We start from the raw sequence: 22,525 nt of genomic DNA, 5'->3' as shown, positions 1-22,525 counted from the left end.
ATTCTCACGTGTATCATGAAAGACTACCAGTCATGACACACACGATGCCAAGTTTGGGGTTATGTCCAATTGACAGCATATTTGCTATAATTTGGTCCTTTTCTCTTCCACTCAGAAAGTATATGGAAATGCAAGTGACAGAGATGTTACTGGGATAACCTTGAATCTATTCTAATTTATTTTTTTAAAACCTTTTGCAAATTTTGGCACTTCAACTGACATTAGTAATGAATTATTTTCAACAGATTATCTCACAATTTAGGAACAAACCAGGGTATGTCAACTGCAGAGGACACTGCTTATCTAGAAGCTATGACAGCAACATATTAAATTTAGGCCCTAATATGAGGGCCAGAGAACAGGAGTGGCCATGCGCCCATATTCTTCTTGCTTGGTATCTGGTGGGGGGGACGGGATGTCTGTTCCATATACGGCGATGCATCATTTGCTGGCACAGTGATTCTTGATACCAACTTGATGCTGCCGGTCTCCACATCTGCACCATGCTACAGAGAGCCTAGATTAGTTAAACTGGAAAGAAGGCCAGATTGGAAGGAGTGAGGGTCATGTAAATAAAGGAAGCTTAATCCAGGGTAGTGGCCATGGGAAAAAATAGGAAGAGATACATATTTGAGAAACTTCTTGGAAAAATAATTGACAGGACCTGATCGATCATGGACAGAAGATGAAGGTTAAATAAGTTAAAGAAAATTCCAAAGACGTTCATAGCATTCACCATCTAAACAGTTGTATGGGGGCGCCTGGGTGGCTCAGTCAGTTAAGGATCTGCCTTCAGCTCAGGTCATGATCTCAGGGTCCTAGGATAGAGCCCCATGTCAGGCTTCCTGCTCAGTGAGGGAGCTTTCTCTGCCCTTCCCCCTTGCTCGTGTGTGTGTGTGTGTGTGTGTGTGTGTGTGTACGCACACGCGCGCATACACTCTCCCAAATAAATAAAATCTTAAAAAAAAATAAACAGTTGTATGATGGGATATTTTTGATGATTACTCAAAGGAGATATATAATGAGGTTTTTATGAATATTTCAATGGCAACAAATCCTTGGCATATTTCTGGCCTTGGTTTTCTCATCTATAAAATGGGGATAATACCAATACTGCAGCTATTATGAGAACTGGAGATAATGTCAATTATCTGGCTCAATAAACAACAGTTATTATTTTTATTATTACTGTTAACTTATTTGAGAAAAAGGTAGGGGGACAGAGGGAGAAGTAGGAACTCAAGCAGACTCTGCACTGAGCACAGAGCCCGATTCAGGGCTCAATCTCATGACCCTTAGATCATGACCTGATCCAAAACCAAGAATCAGCTGCTTCACAGGTGCTCCAACAGCAGTTATTATTATTATACCATTGGTTCTAATACTTTAGTGACCATAGATAAATGTTTTTAATCAGAATTATAACTCTTAATCTAATGGCTGAAGTACATGAAAGAGGAACAGCTATGTGGCTCAGTCAGTTAAGTATCTGTCTTCAGCTCAGGTAGTGATCTTGGGATCCTGGGATCAAGCCCCTGAGTCGAGCTCCCTGCTCAGTGGGGAGCCAGTTTCTCCCTCTCCCTCTGCTCCCCCTCCAATCACATTCTCTCTCTCTCAAATAAATAAAATCTTTTAAAAAATAAAGTATATGAAAAAGATGATAACAATGACAGTGAGCTTTTTATTAGATGCTCATTATGTGCCTGGCACTATAACTAGTGCTTTACATATAACTAGTTTTTTTTTACAAGGTATCAGCAGGGCTGCATTCATTCCCTCTAAAGTCTCTTTTATTTTTTAGTTGTTTGTTTGTTAAACTAAGCTCTACACCCAATGTGGGGCTTGAACTCACAAACTCGAGATCAGTAGTTGCCTGTTTTACCAACTGAGCCAGCCAGATGCTCCTACATGAACCATTTTATTTTACATCTTTCTTTTTTTTTTAATATTTCATTTTTAAGTAATCTCTACACCCAAAGTGGGGTTCAAACCCACAACCTTGAGATCAAAAGTTGCATGCTATACAGACTGAGCCAGCCAGGTGTTCCCCTAAATGTTGCAACATAAAGTGAGTCCTATTGGTATGTACCACTTTGCAGATGTAGAAATTGAGGCTCAGAAAATTTAAATGACTTAAGGGACCTGGGTGGCTCTGTCTGACTTTGGCTCAGGTCATGATGATAGAGTCTCATGTCTGGCTCCCTGCTTGGCTGAGAGCTTGCTTCTCCCTCTCTCCCTGCCCCACACCTACTCATGTGCACACATGCGCATTCTCTCTCTCTCTCTCAGATAAATAAGTAAGATCTTTAAAAAAAAAGAAAATGTAAATGACTTATCCAAGAAACTGGCCTGGGATTTGATTTGTAGTCTCTAGATCCTTTGCTCTTAATCTCTAATCCATACTGAGGTCAGGAAAATTCACACAAAACTGAAAAGATCCTCAACTAAGCATACATTTTTCTCCCACATACATCTCCAATGTAAGGAACAGCTTCTTCACTGTGATGGGGGGAGAAGGTGGAGGTTGGGGGATGGGGGGAGGGCCCAGTTCTGCACAATTCCCCTATTAAAAGGGGCCCAGAAGGACGCCTGGGTGGCTCAGCAGCTGAGCGCCTGCCTTCAGCCCAGGGCGTGATCCTGGAGTTCCGGGATCGAGTCCCACATCAGGCTCTCTGCATGGAGCCTGCGTCTCTCTCTGCCTGTGTCTCTGTCTCTCTCTCTCTGTGTCTCTCATGAATAAATAAAATCTTTTAAAAAAAATTAAAAAATAAGTTAAATAAATAAACAAACAAACAAATAAAAGGGGCCCAGAAAAAATAGGTGGCTTCTTGGGAATCCGCCCCTTTCTTTTTCTGTTCATGCTCAACTGAGTGGTCTCAGGTGGTGATCTAAGTCTTTCCTGTGTCTAAGTCTTGCCTCCTCAGAACAATTACAGTTTCCCTAGGGGTAGTCCAGGGCCATGCTTGATACATAGTCAGGGCTCCTGGAAAACTGCCCCACTCTGTATGCATATGTTTTTCCAGTGTGTTCTACTCACCTTGAGAAGCTTCTCTTGCATTTCAAGGACTTTTGCTTCTTTCTGCTCTATCCAGCAGGAAAGAGTTCGCAGAGCAGCAGCCCGGGTTGGGATTTGAGGATCATAAGCTGATAAAAGAACCTCTTGGAGCTGGTCTGTGGTGATGCTTCCAGATTTCTGGTTCGTAGTCATTCTGGGCTCACTAACCTCTTGAGGAATGAGTGGAGTAGGAGACTTCAGGGTTGTTTCTTTGGATTTCTCATGGCTTTGCTGTTGTTTGAGGTGAGACTCATCAGCATAACTTTGACTGGTTTGCTGCCGCTCTTCTATTTTTCCTTCTGCATCCTTTTTGTTCAGGGTACTTTGGGCAGCCTCACTGACAGCCTCAGTGGAGAAGGCTCCATGGGTAGAGATGGTGATGCGAAGATCGACAGCAAGTTCTTGGATGACAGGGTCAGGGTGCACCTTGGAGACTTTCTCCAATAAAGGCAGCAATTGCTTCAGGACAGCAAAATCACATGACTTCAACTACAAAATAAAATGAAAAATGCCAAACCAAAGTGAATATAGCAGATGTTAATAATGCCTGAACACTAAGAAACATTCTGAGTAAGAAGGTCAGGGTGCATATCTTATTCATGGTGTAATCAGCATAGTCTAGCACTCTGTATTGTTGAATAATTATAGCTAACACTTATTAAATACCCTGTGCAGGTACTTTTCTGGGTTAAAAATACACCAGTGATGCATATGATTATACTTAATTTTTACAACCTGGTGGGAAAAACATGGTTATCTTATGGTTTTAATTTGCATTAGCCAGACTACCTACCAGGGCTATTAAATATCCTTTCATGTTTATTGGCTGTCTGCATTTCTTTTTCTGTAAATAGCCTTTTTACATCCTTTTTTGTACCCCACTTACCTATTAGACTGTCTCTACAGTTATTCTTATCATATCAGATTTTAATATGCAGTCATATGGTGAAATTCTTTTCAAGATGATTATTTTTTTACTTTTATTATCCTTTTTATTGCATTATTGTATTTTTGGCCTCTATGTACCTTCTACTATAAAAAGATGAGTTAATATTAGCAAAGTACTTAGCACCTGACACATAGTAAGCACTACGTAAGTGTCTTAAAAAGAAATATGACAGACAAAAACACACATATTCATATTCCTATGTTATTATCTACATTCTAAACAGGAGAAACTGAGACAAAGAACAGTTAAATAACATATACATAGTCACGCGACTGGAAGATGGTAAGATATGAATTCAGTAAGTATGGTTCCAGAGTCCACAGTCTTACTTTTTAATAAAGTTTGTTATTTATTTGACAGAGAGAGCATAAGCAGGGGGAGTAGCAGTCAGAGTGGGAAGGAGAAGCCGACTCCCCACAGAGAAGAAAGCCCAGTGTAGGGCTCAATCCCAGAACCCTGGACCGTGATCTGAGCCAAAGGCGGATGCTTACCTGGCTGAGCTACCCAGGCATCCCAGAGTCCACACTCTTACCTAATACCCTACAAAGTCTCTACTGAACAAATAAAGCAGTTCTTAACTACATTTTCTAAAGAGGCTGGTCAGCATTCAAGGACATCATAGGTTTGGAAAGGATTGGGACAATAACTGGCAAAAGAGGATTTCTCCTAGAAAGTGAGAGTAAAAATTACAGAAGGTTTTATTCTCTCCAGAAGCTTTGTGCTATAATGCCATATGCCTTACTAGGAAAAGTGCATGTGCAGTCAGTAGAGAAGCAAGAATCAGTGATAATCCTTTTCTGTTTGAAAACACTAGGAATATCATCATATGAGGCTTCATTAGTTCCTGACATCTGAAAACCTTACAGGTCTTAAATCCTTTTAAGAACAAAGCAGGGTATTTACTACTTGCTCATTCTCTCACTTCATTATCCAACCAACCAACCAACCAACCACTTTTGTAGGACCTATATAACATTCTCATTTAAACTCTACATCCACAGAACTATTACTGTTTATTTTCCCCAACACTTTCCTTCCAAGTACATAAAAACCTGAGGTTCATGTCAGGTTTGTACCTGTAGAATTTCACCATACATTGCCCTCAGATTTTTTTTTTTAAGGTTTTATTTATTTATTCATGAGAGACAGGGAGAGAGAGGCAGAAATATAGGTAGAAGGAGAAGTAGGCTCCCTGCGGGGAGCAAGATGCAGGACTCAATCCCAAGACCCCACCCAGATCACAACCTGAGCCAAAGGCAGATGCTCAACTGCTCAGCCACCCAGGTGTCCCCAGATTTCTTTTTTTAAACAATTAGGAACAATGCAAAATAGACAGAAGGTAAAATTTCTAGCTTTGCAACATATGCTGACTTATCTGCATGTGTACAAGTGACCGTTCCAATATTACTATATCTTAAAGGGAGAAGAGAATACATGTTATCTAAGTAAAGGGCCAATTATATGAGGAATCTGTGGAACTGGGAAAGATATTTTAGTATTAGATAGTAATAGATATTTAGTTTGTGTTATCATTACTCTAGACTTCATTCATTGCTTCTGTAGTATTATGGACATTTATTTTTTCTTTAAGCATCTGAAATGGGAATATCTACTTATAGCTACAGTGTATGGCCTCTTTTTCATTTCTACTATATACACTAGTTTCTTCTTAAAAAAAAAAAAAAAAAAGATAAATAGACCAATGGAACAAAATAGAGAACCCAGAAAGAGACCTATATATAGTCAACAGATCTTTTAAATTTTTTTAATGGAAGTATAATTGACACACACTGTTACATTAGTTTCATGTGTCCAACACAGTAATTCCAGTATAATCAACTGATCTCTGACAAAGGAGCAAAGTTAATACAATGGAGAAAAGGCAGACTTTTCAACAAATAGTGCTTGAATGACTAGACACTCATGTGGAAAAAGATTTTTTTTTCCAGTGCAAAAAGGTGTTTTTATTATAGTACAAGGGCAGGATCTGTGGGCAGAAAGAGCTGCCAAAAGATTATTTAGACACAGACTTTACACTATCACAAAAATTAACTCAAATGGATCATAGACTTAAATGTAAAATGCAAAACTATAAAATTCCTACAAGACAACATAAGAAAAAATCTAGATGACTTTGGGTATAGCACTGACTTTTTTAGATTAAAAAAAAAAAATCCATGAAAGAAATAACTGATAAATGAGATTACATTAAAATTTTATTTTTTTTATTTTTTAAAAAGATTTTATTTATTTATTTATTTATTTATTTATTTATTTATTTATTTATTTATTTATTCATTCATGAGAGACAGAAACACAGGGATAGGGAGAAGCAGGCTCCATGCAGGGAGCCCGACGTGGGACTCGATCCCAGGTCTCCAGGATCACGCCCTGAGCTGAAGGCAGCGCTAAACCGCTGAGCCACCAGGCCTGCTCACATTAAAATTTTAAAATTTTTAAACTTTTACTCTGTAAAAGATAAAGCTAAGAGAAAGAAGACAAGCCACAGACTAAGGAGGAAATATTTGCAAAAAACTCATCAATAAAAGATAGTTATCCAAAATACACAAAGAACTCTTAGAACTCAGGAGTAAAAAACCAAACAACTCAATTTACAAATGGGCAAAAGATCTTAACAGACTCCTCTCCAAAGAAGATATATTAGATATACAGCATATAAAGAGATGCTCAATATCACATGTCATCAGGGAATTACAAAGTAAAACAAGATACCATTACACACCTCTTAAAATGACTTAAATCCAAAACTGACAACACCACATGCTGGTAAGGATGTGAAGCAAGAGGAACTCTCATTCATTGTTGGTGGGAATGCAAAATGGCACAGCCACTTTTGCAAGGCAGTTTGGCAGTTTCTTACAAAGCTAAACATACTTTTACCATATGCTCCAGCAACTGAGCTCCTTGGTATTTACCCAAATGACTTGAAAACTTATGTCCATACAAAAACCTACACATAGATGTTTATAGCAGCTTTATTCATAATTGCCAAAACTTGGAGGCAACCAAGATGTCCTTCAGTAGGTGAACAGATAAAAAGACTGTGGTACATCCAGACCTCGGAATACTATTCAGCACTAAAAAGAAATGAGCCATCAAACCTGAAAGACATGAAAGAAGCTTAAAAGCATATTACTAAGTGAAAGCAGTCAGTATGGAAATGCTATGTAGTATATACTCCCAACTAAGTTATATTCCGGAAAAGACAAAACTGTGGAAACAGTAAGAAGATCAGTGGTTGCCAAGGGTTTGACGGGACAGATGAATAGGCAAAGCACAAAGAATTTTAAGGGAAGTGAAACTATTCTGTGGGATATTATAATGATAGCTACATACTCATTACACATTTGTCAGAACCCATAGAGGTTACAGTACCATGCGTGAACCACCATAATGTAAACTGTAGACTGTGAGTGATCACACACACATGGTGTGTCAATGTAGGATCACTGACAGTAACAAATGCATCACTCCTATGCAGAATGTTGCCAGTATGGGAGGCTGTGCTCTGTGGGGCAGGAGATGCATAGGAAATCTCTGTACCTCCTGCTCAATTTTGCTGTGCACCAAAAACTGCTCTTAAAAACAGTCTATTAGGGGATCCCTGGGTGGCTCAGCAGTTTAGCGCCGCCTTCAGCCCAGGGCATGATTCTGGAGACTGGGGATACAGTCCTGTGTTGGGTTCCCTGCATGGAGCCTGCTTCTCCCTCTGCCTGTGTCTCTCCCCCACCCTCTCACTCTCTCTGTGTGTCTCTCATGAATAAATAAATAAAATCTTTTTAAAAAAATAGTCTATTAATAAAAAAAAAACTATATTTTCTTCCAGTTTTCAAACTTCCTAGGCATTGTGGAATCATCTTATTCAATTGGGTAACTTCTTTAATCATAATAGGCACATAGGTAGATTCTGAATCAAATAGTTTATAAGGCTTAAGATTAAAGTTATGCATTCTTTCAGCTTTGTAAGCCTATAGATGTCCCACTGTGAGAATAATCAGTAAAGCCCAAGACTGCAGATACCAACTATTTTGTTCATAAATGTTCAAAAAATTTTTGAGGTACAAAGTAATATTCACTTAATTGATAAACATGAAAATGGAACCACTAAGTAATTATTAATTATTTTTCAAGGGTTACCAAGGGCCATATCAAAATTAAGAATTAACCACAAAGCCCTCATTTCTACTCCTGTCACTGCTACTCAGCAGAGATTTCATATCCAGACTTCAGAATTCTGTGTGGAAAGCCCTGAGGCTTGAAGCCCACAAGTGAGTGACAGATTTCTTTATCTGGCTGTGCCTCTTCCAGAGTCTCTGGTATACTTTAGGAAGGGAACATGCAGAGCTATGTCAGCTATGTCTATGACTTCTTTCAGGGCATCAGGAATGAACCAGTTAGATAGAGAATTGTTCTGAATTTCTGCAAGTTTTCAAATTTAAGAACTGGAGGTTGGACTGGTAGGGAAGGAATTGAGGGTAGTGAGTGGTGGGAGGGAGGATGCCTGCTAAGGTAAGCATATGAGAACCAAGTTGACAGCCAGAGGAGGGCATGTGTACACTGAAAAAGTCCCACATGAGCCTCTGCAAGGCTCACCTAAGGAGCATACAAATTCTCATTATGCCTTATCCTGCCCAGTGAGAATCACTTTTTTGGAGGACTCCAAGGGCCTCTTCCAACAATAAAATGCTGCCTAAAAATCCCTAGTTCCAACAAATACTTAGGTTTATTCTTTGTATTCTCATTTCTATATATCATCTATGTTTCTTCAGATATTTAGCTGAGTTGTTTATATGTCCAGTTCTTACTTATAATGTCACTGAATTTATTTACAAGTGGTATTCTTTTTTTTTTTTTTTATGATAGTCACACACACACACAGAGAGAGAGAGAGAGAGAGGCAGAGACATAGGCAGAGGGAGAAGCAGGCTCCATGCACCAGGAGCCCGACGTGGGATTCGATCCCAGATCTCCGGGATAGCGCCCTGGGCCAAAGGCAGGCACCAAACCGCTGCGCCACCCAGGGATCCCTACAAGTGGTATTCTTATTCTAAGTCAGTGCGCAGTACAGCCTATTTTATAATGAGCAACATATAAAAACACATATGAGATACAGAAATATGAATCTTCTTTTAAAAAATTAAGAATTCGTTGGATTAATCACAGCCACTAGAAGGTGAACTCCATGTGGGCAAAGAGGCATATAATAAAGATTTCTTGAATGGGTTTACTCCATGATGTTCTCAGAAAATGCAGTATGAGATCTCAGAATTTGGGTTTGAGTCCCAGCCCCACCACCCTGAGCCTCAAAGCTCAGATCAGCTCCATGGCAGCAGCACTTTAGGGGACCTAATGGGTCCTGCAACATTATCAAGAAACTGCTTCCTAGGGGGCCAGGGAAGTTACCAGCATCACACTTTTACTGATAAGCAACCCTGAAATTTAGAAAATGAGTTTGGAATAACACTTATCTTGTTAGCAGTCTTAGACCTACACTTTCTCCAAATTAACTCCTCTTCCCAGATACTGTATTCTAATAATCACCTTAATTACATACATTAGAAAGGAAAGAAAGGTTGCAATGTTGTTAGACTCTGTTCCATTAGCTAAAACAACGATGAACTCTAATTGGGGGTAGGTATAGTATAATCTAGACTCTGAAATAAAAGCCCTAAGCCTCATGATGACTGTCTGAAAACATAATTAAGAATCATGACTTTTTTTCTAATACAAAGATGGAAAGCTCAGCATTACTATAGAAACCCCTTATGAATTCATGAATCAAACAGAAAAAAATTAGTAGATCTAGGGCAAAAGTGGCGTGTTTATGTTCACTTAACTAAATGCAAAGTCAGAGGAATCCAGGATGTAATCAGTGAGTCAGGATGGCTCATGGAAGGGCAGGGACAGGTAAGGGATATATATTTGCATCACTCAGGTGAATCTCTCTTAAAACATGACTAATTTACATAGCCAATCCCCCCAACAACAGGCTTATAGAAGGGGAAATGGAAATACTTGTGTTCTACTTTCCATTTGGGGTGTGGCATAAAATTATAGGTGTTAAATAAGAGAAAAGAAAAAAAACACACTCTCAACTTACAGAAACAAAGACTATTTTTAATACTCAACCAGAAAAACAAAAACCAATCAGGCCAACTAAATTCAGTAACAATATAACTTAAGAAAAATTATTCCTTTGGTGAATACCTCCTTGACAATTCCAATGGCAGTGATATAATAGGACTTTAGAAACTGAATGAAAAATGATTTTTCAAACTACTTAGAAAATAAAAAATTTGGAGTGCTAAGTAAATCTACCAAGAAATGGATTCACATTAACAAGAGGCCCAAATAAAATTTCTTTTCCTTGGGATGCCTGGGTGGCTCAGTCGCTTAAGCACGCGCCTTCTTCTCAGGTCATGATCCCAGCATCCTGGGATCAAGTCCCACATTGGTGGGGGGAGGGTCCCTGCTCAGCAGGGAGTCTGCTTTTCCCTCTCCCTCTGCTCCACCCCCTGTGATTGTGCTCTCCCTCTGTTAAATAAGTAAATAAAATCTTTTAAAACAAATTCCTTTTCCTTTTAAGGACAGGGTAAAAGGAGGCAAATTCTAATATATAGCAAATCAGTATCAAATTTGAATCTTCAAATTAAAAAATCCATTCCTAGAGGGTTCCCCGCTCATCGCTAAGAGTTCTAACCAGTCTGATTTTGGATCCAATTTCATTATACTTGCACTAAGCTTATTCTGCTTTCTTGTAGTTTCCTAACATACACACATGCCCACCCCTCTCCTTGTCTGGCACACATCTGCCTCTTGGTATCTACAGCTCAGCTACATGGGCCTTCCATCAGTATTTAAGTACACCGAACTCTTTCTTGCTTCCTGGCCTTTGAACATGATATTGTCTTCATTTTTTTATTTTTTTTATTTTTTTAGTTTTATTTTTTTTATATTGTCTTTAACTGAAAGAGTTGCCTCCACCTGTACCACATACACCCCCAAACTCCTATTCACCATTCAAGTCTTATCTTAAACTTACATTTCCTCAGTAGAAACCTTCCCAACCTAGGTTAGATGTTCTCTTGGTACCTTCTTCTTCTCTTTTCAGGCACTGCATTCAATTTGAAGTATATTTTTTGAATACTTAATGTCTGACTCCTTCGCTAGCAGTAAACTTCATGAGGATAAGGACCATGTTTGCTTTGTCCATGACAATATTCCCAGACCCTTCACTGGCACACAGCAGTAAGAAATAAATATTTTTTGAGTATTTTTTAAATTCTTAAAAATTATAAGTATGTAAAAGATATATGTATTCAGGACACCTGGGTGATACAGTCAGTTAAGTGTCCAACTCTTGGTTTTAGCTCAGGTCATGGTCTCAGGGTCCTGGAATAGAGCTCTGCATTGGTCTCCACACTCAGTGTGGGGTCTGCTTGAGATTCTCTCCTTTTCCCTCTGCCCTTCCTGCTTGTGGTGTCTCTCTCTCTCTCTCTCCCTCTCAAATAAATAAATCTAAAAAAAAAAAAAGATACATGCACTGGACACAAAGCTTTAACATGCTATATGATACGGATTAAACAATGGATCCTGTGCTAAAAGAAAACTATTCAAAACAGACAGAATCCTAATTAATCAGCAGTTTATACAGGTTTGCCCCCACTACAGCAGAAGGGACAAGGGCTGAGCTTTGAAGAGCCCTTAGAGTAACGGATAGAGAAGCTAGTATTCACCAAAGATGCAAAACAGTGTGCCAAGTATTTCCAAATCAATGTTGTGTCAGCTCAGAAAGACCCCTGACCTTCTGAAAGTGAAGTCTACACAGGTGACAAGGTGGAAGTGGTACAATTTTCTCATCCTCTACTTTGGAGAGAATTCTCATTAACAGCCTGACTTGTTTATTATTCTAGTTCTCCTAAGCACAACATCCATTCTGATTTCTCACAAGGGTGAAAAGAGAAGCAACAAGTTTCTCTCTTCTCTCCTCCTTCCAACCAACTTTGGCTCATATTGGCAACTCACCTGAACAGCTCCTCCCAGCATGACAGCCACCAGCCCCATGGACATGCTCAGTGTCTGCGATTCCACAGGATTCTCTGCCTGGTGGGCCACGCTTGCACATGCTCGCTGTAGTGTTGCTGCTACAAAGTCTACAACCTATGACAGAAACAGAATGTAGTATCAGTGAGGAATAAGAAAAAGAATCTCAAAATTCTCTTTATATGTTATGTCTACATCCTTACCTCCTTCCTCATCAACATCATGAAGGCAAGAATCTACCAGAACAGGCATGGTACTCAGTGTCTTATGTACAGGCCCACATCTCATGTCAACTCTAGAGGGTCAGTGCCTCATTTTTTTTTCAAGATTTTATATGTTTATTTGAGAGAAAGAGAGAGAGAGAGAGAGAATATGAACAGGGAGAGGGACAGAGAGAAGCAGACTCTCCACTGAACAGGGAACCTGATATGGGGCTGGATCCCAGGGCCCTGAGACCATGATCTGAGCCAAAAGCAACCACCTAACTGACTGAGCTACCCAGGTACCCCCTTTTTGTTTAAAATAAACTCTATTCCCAATGTGGGGGTCAAATTCATGACCTCACAATCAAGAGTTGCTGGTCTACCAACTGAGCCAGCCAGGTACTCTTTGTCCTCATTTTTTTTTTTAAAGATTTTATTTATTTATTCATGAAAAACACAGAGAGAGAGGGGCAGAGACACAAGCAGAGAGAGAAGCAGGCTCCATGCAGGAAGCTCGATGTGAGACCCGATCCCAGGACCGTGGGATCACACCTGGGACGAAGGCAGGCACTCAACTGCTGAGCCACCCAGGTGTCCCTGTCCTTATTTTTTGATGAAGAATCTGTAAGCTAGTCAAAGCCATGCAGTTAATAATAAATGAGAAACCTCATTTATACCTTCCCAAATATTTTATTTTTAAGATCAGCCCAAATATTTTAATATATTAATCCAACTTCCTTGATTTTTCATGAATTTTGACAGGAAATTAAAATGAAAAATGATTTGATACTTGCTGGTTATCTTAGATGGTCCTAGATCTGTTTCTCCTTTTTTTTTTTTTTTTTAAGATTTTATTTATTCATTCATGAGAGAAACAGAGAGAAGCAGAGACATAGGCAGAGGGAGGAACAGGCTCCCTACAGGGAGCTTGTTGTGGGACTCCATTCCAGGACCCCAGGATCATGACCTGAGCCAAAGGCAGACACTCAACCACTGAGCCACCCAGGTGCCCCAGATCTGCTTCTCCTAATGAGGCTTCCTCCTCAAGGACTCCCCTGCTCCAATCCAGTTATGACCATCTGATTCCAGTAAGCAAAGAATAGGCGAAGAGGCACTTAATTTTATCTAGAACTGAGTCCTCAAACAATCTGTACAAATGATCCAGTCATTTTTTTAAGTACCAAATATTTTTAAAGGATTAAGATTATTCATATATAAGATTTTATATAGCATTTGGCTAACAACTAAGCTTTAAATGGAATTAATTTGGTCAGCATCATTTTGACTGCACTTGTATTAATCACCTTAAGTAGAAATATTTTTGAATAAAAACAAATGCACACATCCGTGCATGCGCAGGTACACACGTGCAAGCATGCACACATGCACGCATATTTAGGATTAAGGCTGAAAAGGGAAAAATCATTTTGAAAGTAGTACAGCTGAGATAGGTCATAATAAGCCTCTAAATACCATGCAAGCTTGCATGTTTAATTCTCTGGGCAAATCACATGCTATGCTAGAGTCTTTATTGCAAGCTTAAAGTCAGGAGAATGGCTTGTTAACACTTGTCTTTGGAGCGAGGCAGGAAACTAGAAAGGTTATTAAAAGTTCCACTTACTGAAATGAACAATGCTGGTTATGGCAATTTTCACCACCCTCTCAAGCCTAAAACTTTGATTAGAAGTTAAGGACACTGGCCTTTCTAGAGAAAATGCTACATTTACCATCTCGGGCCACCTATTTTGCCTCCAAAGAGTTTTTTAAAGCACCCCTTGATTTGAGGAAGCTTCTATTTCGGCACAAATGTTTTGTTAAATTGCTGGAAAAGAACTATCTAGCCTTTCCACTTTTTCTAAGTCCCTCTTCAGAATATATATATATATATATATAATATACATTATATACATTATACATATACATTATATACATTATGTGTATATATACATAATATATATTATTCAGAATATATATATACACACACACATATTTAGATGCTGCAAAACAAGTAATATGATCCTATTTTGTTAAGAAAGAAACTGTATGTATGTAGAAAAAAAGGCAAAAAACAAAAAACAAAACACCTGGGAGCTGTTAACTGTGGTCTGATAGCCAGCTGTTATTGTCATCCATAAAGTGCCCTTTCCCTCAAGCTTTTTTCTTCTTGTCACAACAAAACCACTATACCCATCTGGACAACAGCTCCTCCTCGCGACTACTCACTTCCTGTGACTGGTCGGGCTTCCAGCCACAAGGATAGGTATGTAACTAAAGCATGTTCTAGAATTTATATAGGTTGTGGAGAGGAGAGAGAGACTTTTACTTAAACATATCTGTAAAGTTACATAATCTAAAAAGCCAAATATTCCTGAAAGTTTATAATGAAAAACAGTGCTCTACCGCATTCTTCCTGTCTGATTGGGGTTCTACATTGGCAACCACTTTTATGGGTTAGCTGCTTATTAATAACATTAAACATTTACTATTTACCAGGTTCCCTTCTGAACACATTATAGATATTAACTCCCTAAATCCTCCCTCTCTTCCTACGGGGATGTATAAACCTGCTGCCAACATTCTGGCAGACGCATGGAAGTGGCCGAGGCCTCACTACTGAGTCTGTAGACAGCAACCTGATCCTCTAGAAGGTTTTTTAGTTTGTTTCTGCCACCTAAGTTCAACCACTGTCAAGAATATGCCTCCCAGCTACTGCTGGGGAGGGAGGTGTTTGTACAAATCTGAGGAAGGAATCAAGGGGTCTACCAAAGCTTGCAGAGCCTTTCAACCTATTTTAAGCTCTAAACTCACCTTCATCTTTACAGTTGATCTACCATCCAGTCCCTCCAGTGTTCTGCAATGAGAACATTTTTTTTTTCCTTTTCAAAATAAAGTTTGAACAGCCTCACTGAGGTATAGTGCTTTGCTTCTCCCATGCAGGCACATAGCTTTCTGTTTTCAGAGTTGCTAGATCAGCCATTACTTTCCAGTTTTCAAATGTTGTTATTCTCTTTTATCTGCTGTTTCTTGTCTCCTGCTCTGTTGGCCCCTATGGTTTCCAGAAGGAGCAGATAAACTCAAGTGTTCAATATACTATCTTTTTTTTTTTAAGATTTTATTTATTTATTCATGAGAGACACAGAGAGAGAGAGAAGCAGAGACACAGGCAGAGGGAGAGGGAGAAGCAGGCTCCACGCAGGGAGCCCAACATGGGACTCAATCCCGGGTCTCCAGGATCATACCCTGGGCTGAAGGCGGCGCTAAACCACTGAGCCACCCAGGCTGCCCCAATATACTATCTTTAATCAGAAGTCCATACTTTTTAAACCATATACTTCTTTTATGTTTAAATGTTTCTACAATGAACATGCGTTACTTACGTTAAAAGCGCTCTTAATATATAAGAAAAAATCATATAAACCACTTCTCTGCCAAGTACAGCGATCTAAATATAGAAAGGTGCAAAGTGTGGCAATTTTCTGAAAGGGCAGGAAAAAGGAAATCTTGCTCATTCTACTCCATTAACACTAGCCTTCTTGCTGAGCCCTCCACACCTGAGACACGCTCTCTCTTAGCTGGCGCACTCTTCCCCAAGGTATCTCTGCAGCTCCCTCCTTCCCTGCTTCCAGATCTTTGCTCATAAGCCATTCTGTTGGGGCGCCTGGGTGGCTCAGTCAGTTAAACGTCCTACTCTTGATTTTGGCTCAGGTCCTGATCTCAGGGTTGTGAGATTGAGCCCTTGTGTTAGGCTCTGTGCTGGGCATGGAGCCTGCTTAAGATTCTCTCTCTTCCTGTCCCCTGCCTCTACCCCTACCCTATCCATATGCACACATGCTCACTCTCTCCCAAAACATTTTTAAAAAGGCCATTTTCTCAGTGAAGTTCTTCATGACCACCCTACCTACCACACTGTCTTTAAATTCTCTTTGTTTGATTTTTCTCTCTGGTACTTATTACCATCTAACACACCTTGTTCTTCTGCTTACTTGTTTATTGTCTATCTCCCATGTGAATGTAATCCCATGAGGACAGAGATGTGTGTTGTACACTGCTATGTCCCTGATACCTAGAAGAGTACCTGCCACTTAGTGGGCCTTTGATACATATTAGAAACTGGAGAGTTGGTATCCATATATAGACCACTGAATGGCTCATTCCACTGTATATCTTCTCATACATTATCTGCCAATACATTTTATTAAATTTTTAATCTTTAGTCCATAAATGCTTCAATATACATTTCTAACAAGGAAATTTTTCTTTTTTTTTTATTTTTTTTATTTTTTTTATTTATGATAGGCACGCAGTGAGAGAGAGAGAGAGAGAGAGAGAGAGAGAGGCAGAGACACAGGCAGAGGGAGAAGCAGGCTCCATGCACCAGGAGCCTGACGTGGGACCCGATCCCGAGTCTCCAGGATCGCGCCCTGGGCCAAAGGCAGGCGCCAAACCGCTGCACCACCCAGGGATCCCAACAAGGAAATTTTTCTTAACAGAACTATCATACCAGGGACACCTGCCTGGCTGTCAGTAGACCATGTGACTCTTGATCTTGTGATTGTAAGTTCGAGCCCCATGTTGAATGGAGAGATTACTTAAAAACCTTACACACACACACACAACTACCATACCATGATTAAACTCAATAAAAATTCCTTATACCTTCTATTATTTGGCCTATGACTGTTGTAAAAATGTCCTCTCGTACACAATTAGTATGTTTGAATGAGAATCCACACATTGCATTTGGTTGATATGTCTCTTAAGTCTCTCCTAAGCTACAGAAGCTCTGCTCCTTTCTTATACCATTTACTTTATAAAGAAACTCAGTCATTTGTACTGTAGAATGTCTCACATTATGAAACTGACTGATCTTGCTTCCTCATGGCATTAACTTGCTCCTGTACCTTGAATTTCTTTGATTAGATTCATATTTTATGGACTTTTTCTGTTTTTTGCTTGTTTGTGGGGTTTTGTTTATTTTTGGGGTAAGAGTCCTTCCTAGGTGGTGCTACGTACTTCCTATTACATTACGTTAAGGAGTCACATATGTCTGCTTGTCTACTTTTGGTGATGTTGCGATCAATCATTCCAGGCTGAAAATATTTAGGGTAACATATACATACATTAACCTTGGAATCCACCAAAAAAAATTTTTTTAATATATGCATTTTTTTTAATTTTTTAATTTATTTACGATAGTCACACAGAGAGAGAGAGAGAGGCAGAGACACAGGCAGAGGGAGAAGCAGGCTCCATGCACCGGGAGCCCGACATGGGATTCAATCCCGGGTCTCCAGGATGGCGCCCTGAGCCAAAGGCAAGTGCCAAACCGCTGCGCCACCCAGGGATCCCTCCACCAAAAATTAAATTAAATGGACAGACATATGGAAACACAGAGAAATATGTGATAAAGCAAATAAAATCCTAATAGTAGAATCTAGGTAGTAGGTACACAGGTATTCACTATAAAATTCTTTCAAATTTGAAAGTTTTCATAATAAAATGCTGGGGGGGGGGATCAGTTGATTTGGATATGTTTGGCCTAATTACATTCATTATACAGTACCCCTAATAGTTTTATCAGATATTGTCACCTAGATTCATTATTTCATTAGGGGAATGCAAAATATATACATTTGTAGGTCTCTTTTTTAATATTTAAGCTGCAATTCTTATATAAAGAAAATTTTTCCTTCACCATTTGAGTATACTGAAATACAGGGCAGACAGAAAAAGGTAAGATAAATGTTTTATATTCTTTTCTTTCATTTATCAATTTACAAAATAATGAGTTGATGCCCTGGCAACTTCAAGAGATGCCCAAAAGTGATTTTTGGGAAGGGGTGGCTTAGGCTTTCATAACTTTGATGTATCTCGATCCACTACATGCACTATCCTTTTTTTTTTTTTTTTTAAAGATTTTATTTATTTATTCATGATAGTCACAGAGAGAGAGAGAGAGAGAGGCAGAGACACAGGCAGAGGGAGAAGCAGGCTCCATGCACCGGGAGCCCGACGTGGGATTCGATCCTGGGTCTCCAGGATCGCGCCCTGGGACAAAGGCAGGCGCCAAACCGCTGTGCCACCCAAGGATCCCTGCACTATCCTTTTTAATGCTGAAATGCCCTATTTGTGGCCAATGGGAGATCTTTCAAGTTGGCTCCTGAGTGCTACAGACATGACTTCATTAATCTCAAGCATCTTCCTTTTATTTAGGCACAAGAAGATATCCTGAGGCTTACAGTGTACAATTCCTGCCCTAGACCTTGAATGAACCTTTACTCCAATGACTTTTGTGTTCTTTCAGCAGGACATGATATTTAGAAACTACAGTCTGGCACTAAAAACGCTTATTGCTGCTGGGTTGTTACAGCTTCTTGGCACAGACATTGGAATGAGCAAGGGAATATCTATTTTTTTAAGCTTTTATTTATTTATTCATGAGAGACACAGAGAGAGGCAGAGACACAGGCAGAGGGAGAAGCAGGCTCCCTGTGGAGAGCCTGATGCGAGACTTGATCCTAGGACCCCAGGATCACACCCTGAGCCAAAGGCAGATGCTCAACCACTGAGCCACCCAGGTGTCCTGGGAATATCTATTTTTTAAAAAGAAAAAATTGTGAGTTCATACGAGTACTTCTTTTTTTTAAAAAATTTATTTGAGAAAGAGAGAGAGAAAGCACAAGTGGGAAGGAGGGAGAAGCAGGCTTCCCACCAAGCAGGGAAACCAAAGTGGGGCTCGAGCCCATGTCCTGAGCCAAAAGGAAGGCAAATGCTCAACTGACTGAGCCACCTAGGCGCCCCTCATATGACTACTTCCAATTGAAATTCAATATTATAGGAATTCTACTCAGGTTCTTTGATTTTATATTCATAACTTTTTTTCTTATACTGAAAATCTTGGTTCCTAATGATATTAACAAAATTACTTGTAACATGTATTATTTATAACTTACCCATATGTGTGTGTATTTCAAAATAATTACTAAAATTATCACTAGCAGTAAAACTACTAAATGACATTTAATATTTTTTTTGTGGTTCTTTCATCTAGACATTTTAACCTTAACTGAAGGATAATTTAATGGGACAAGTCACTTCTCCGTCAGCCTAAAACCATTGTTCCTTAATTAGGAACAAAGGGAGCTAAGTGCAAAAGCTCAGGTCATATAGTTTTTAGGCCATTTTCCCTTCCAACTACCATCTTGAGACAAAGACATAAGGTCTGGGTGAAAAAGTCTTTAGGGAACTGATATAAACACAGGAGAAACAAATCACCCTACTGTGTAACACAGGGTCAGTGAACTGAAGGAATAAGAAGCTAGGAAAGAAATCATGAACATAATTCTCATTAAACAGGCACGGTAAGTTGGAGCTGACACACAGCTGCAAATTTTCTCAGCGGGAGCTAGACTGAAACGCTGCTTAGCAACACCAGAAGGCAGATGACAATGAGGGCGATACAAAGAGCTGAAGAATCAGATTTAAGCGTGACAATCATACCATCTTACAACTGACTGTTCACCAGCCAAGCAACACCTAATTCTGGTAATAACAATAAAATATGGTGACTGCATTGCCTACACTTTATTACTCCTATTTCCTGTGGGTTTTTACATTTTTTTTCTTTTTAAGTAGGCCCTATGCCCTATGTGTGGCCTGAACTCAAGACCTTGAGATCAAGAGTCACATCCTCTACTGACTGAGTCAGCCAGGCTCCCCTTTAATTTCCTATTTTTCAAAACGCTAGTAATGAGGTGCCTGGGTGGCTCAGTTGGTAAAGTGTCTATCTTCGGCTCAGGTCATGATCTCAGGGTTCTGGGATCAAGCTGAGTCAGGCTCCCTGCTCAGTGGGGAGCCCACTTCTTCCTTTCCTTCTGCCTGCCATTCCTTCTGTTTGTGCTCTCTATCAAATAAATAAAAATAAAATCTTTATTTTAAATAAATAAATAGTTGATAAATATAATGTTCAAGGGCACCAGGGTGGCTCAGCGGTTGAGCCTCTGCCTTCGGCTTGGGCTGTGATCCCCGGGTCCTAGGATCAAGTCCCGTATCGGACTCCCCTGCAGGGAGCCTGCTTCTAAGTCTGCCTATGTCTCTGCCTCTCTCTCTCCGTCTTTCATGAATAAATAAAATATTTCAAAAAATAAATAAAATAATTATAATGTCTGAGCCAACAAAATTCAGGCACTGATCCCTTCAAACATTTTAAAAAACATCTTAAAACTTCACAGGCTATTGTAGAAATAGGCTGTAGAAATAATAGGTATTTTTATCATCAGCGATTTTTTCAAATTTAAGTTTTCTTATCATGCTCAACTTTTGATACATATTAGAATCATCCATGGGCTTAAAAAAATACAGATCCCTAGATGCTAATGCAGACATGCTAAATCAGAATCTCTACAAGTGGCTGGGCATCCATATTTTGAAAAAAGACTCAGACAATCGTATTTGCCCCAAAAGCCAAAGACCCTGTAATATAATACATAAATATCTACAATTGTCAAAGTTTTCTGTGCATGAGAATCACCTCAGAAGCTTGTTTAACATGCCAGCTGGCAGGACCTCCAAAAGTGTTGATTCCATTGGTTGTCATGGGCTCAGTAATCTGCATGTTCAAGGAGCATTCCAGGTAACACTGAGGCAGGTATTACCGAGCCATACACTCAGTAACTTTTTTAAAACATTTTTTGGAAATCATATAAAGAAACCAAAATAGATGAATACTACCAGCTTGGGATCTGGAATGTGGCAGCCACTGACCTGAGTGATGTTTGTGAAAATCTGCTCAGACATCCTCTCGCACAGAACAGCCAAGAGATGTAGGATGAGCACCTTCTGCTCCTGGCCTTCCACAAGAGTTTGGTGCTGCTCTAACTCCAAGAGGCTTTTGCTGGAGAAGGGCTTTGTTTTTAACTCTGCTTCATCTTCCATGGCCATATGCGTCAACTCCTACCAGCATGGGAGAAAAGAAAAAGTGAGGAAAAAGGCTGTAGAACTAAGGGCTTCCACAATAGTGAGAAAACTCTGTTTGAAATGTATTTGTAAAGAACTAGTCTAAGTGTTTGCTGCAGCATTATTTATAATAGCCAAAATTTGGAGACAAATGTCTAGCAATAAGAGAATGAATAAACTGTATTTATTATACTGTAGCAGTTGAAATAAACTAGATCTATGTGGATGTCAACAGAAAGACCTCAAAAACAGTGCTTAGTGAAAAATGGAAGCTGTAGAATGATATGTATTTTATGGTATACATATATGAACATTTAAAACTTCATAGTAAAAAGCGTACATACATAAAGAGAACTAGCTTGACAAACTACTTACATTATCAGCATTTTTCAAGATCTCTACCACTAGCCCTGCTGAACTGAGACCTCAGGCCATCTAACATTTCCAAACCCTTTCTTAGAGACTATTAAATGCTTTCAGCAGCTTTTTCCCTACGATACTTAAAACTAAATCTCTACTAATAGATAATTCATTACTGTGGGTTTTGTAGGCTTTTTCCCTACACTTCACATTGTAAATTTCCTTGGGAAGAGAAAACCTTAAGTTCCTTAACAATTAATATTTTACCAAAGTAAGTGACAGTTTAGAGCAACGGTTCCCAACAGGGCCTGGTAATTTCTGCTCTGCAGGGGACAGTTAACTATGTCTTAGGACATTCTTGGTTTCATAATTGGGGAGTGATATAGGCATCTAGTGGTAGAGGTCAGGGATGCTACTAAACATCCTACAAGGAAGCACAGGAAGCCCCTGGCCTCTCAACAAAAAATTACCCAGCCCAAAATGCCAATAGTACCCAAGGTGCAAAAACCTTGGGTTTAAGCAAAGTCCTTTGATTGTTTGTTTTTGTTTTTTTAAAGAATTTATTTATTCTTTATTTTAGAGAGAGTGTGCGGTGTGTGCAAGTGGGGGGTGGGGGTGAGAGGGGAAGGGCAGAAGGAGAGGAAGAGAGAGAATCTCAAACAGGCTCCACTCACGGGGCAGAGCCTGACACAGGGCTCGATCCCATGACCCTGAGATCACAACCTGAGCCAAAATCAAGTCGGTTACTTAACCAACTGAGCCACCCAGGCGCCTCTGATTTTTTTTTTAAGATTTTATTTATTTATTCATGAGAGACAGAGAGAGAGAGGAGAGAGGCAAAGACACAGGCAGAGGGAGAAGCAGGCTCCATGCAGGGAGCCCGACACGGGACTCAATCCCGGGACCTGTGCCGGGATCATGCCCTGTGCCGAAGGTAGG

At 39.6% G+C, this 22,525-nt stretch overlaps 1 protein-coding gene across 5 annotated transcripts in view; it reads right to left on the bottom strand.

Annotated features, from left to right (window-relative positions):
- Positions 1-22,525, bottom strand: part of TANGO6 (transport and golgi organization 6 homolog) — a 198,627-nt gene that overhangs the window by 116,572 nt on the left and 59,530 nt on the right. For all 5 annotated transcript variants that reach the window (XM_072816423.1, XM_072816433.1, XM_072816452.1 and 2 more), the window contains 3 exons: positions 21,035-21,223; positions 12,051-12,185; positions 3,038-3,544 (listed from right to left, as the gene is read on the bottom strand). In XM_072816423.1, coding sequence (XP_072672524.1) covers positions 3,038-3,544; positions 12,051-12,185; positions 21,035-21,223 — 831 coding nt within the window. The remainder of the gene's footprint in view (positions 1-3,037; positions 3,545-12,050; positions 12,186-21,034; positions 21,224-22,525) is intronic.

The sequence above is a fragment of the Canis lupus genome, chromosome 3 (genome assembly GCF_048164855.1).
Source record: "Canis lupus baileyi chromosome 3, mCanLup2.hap1, whole genome shotgun sequence".
Taxonomy (NCBI): domain Eukaryota; kingdom Metazoa; phylum Chordata; class Mammalia; order Carnivora; family Canidae; genus Canis; species Canis lupus.
This window is presented reverse-complemented; position numbering and strand designations above follow the sequence as displayed.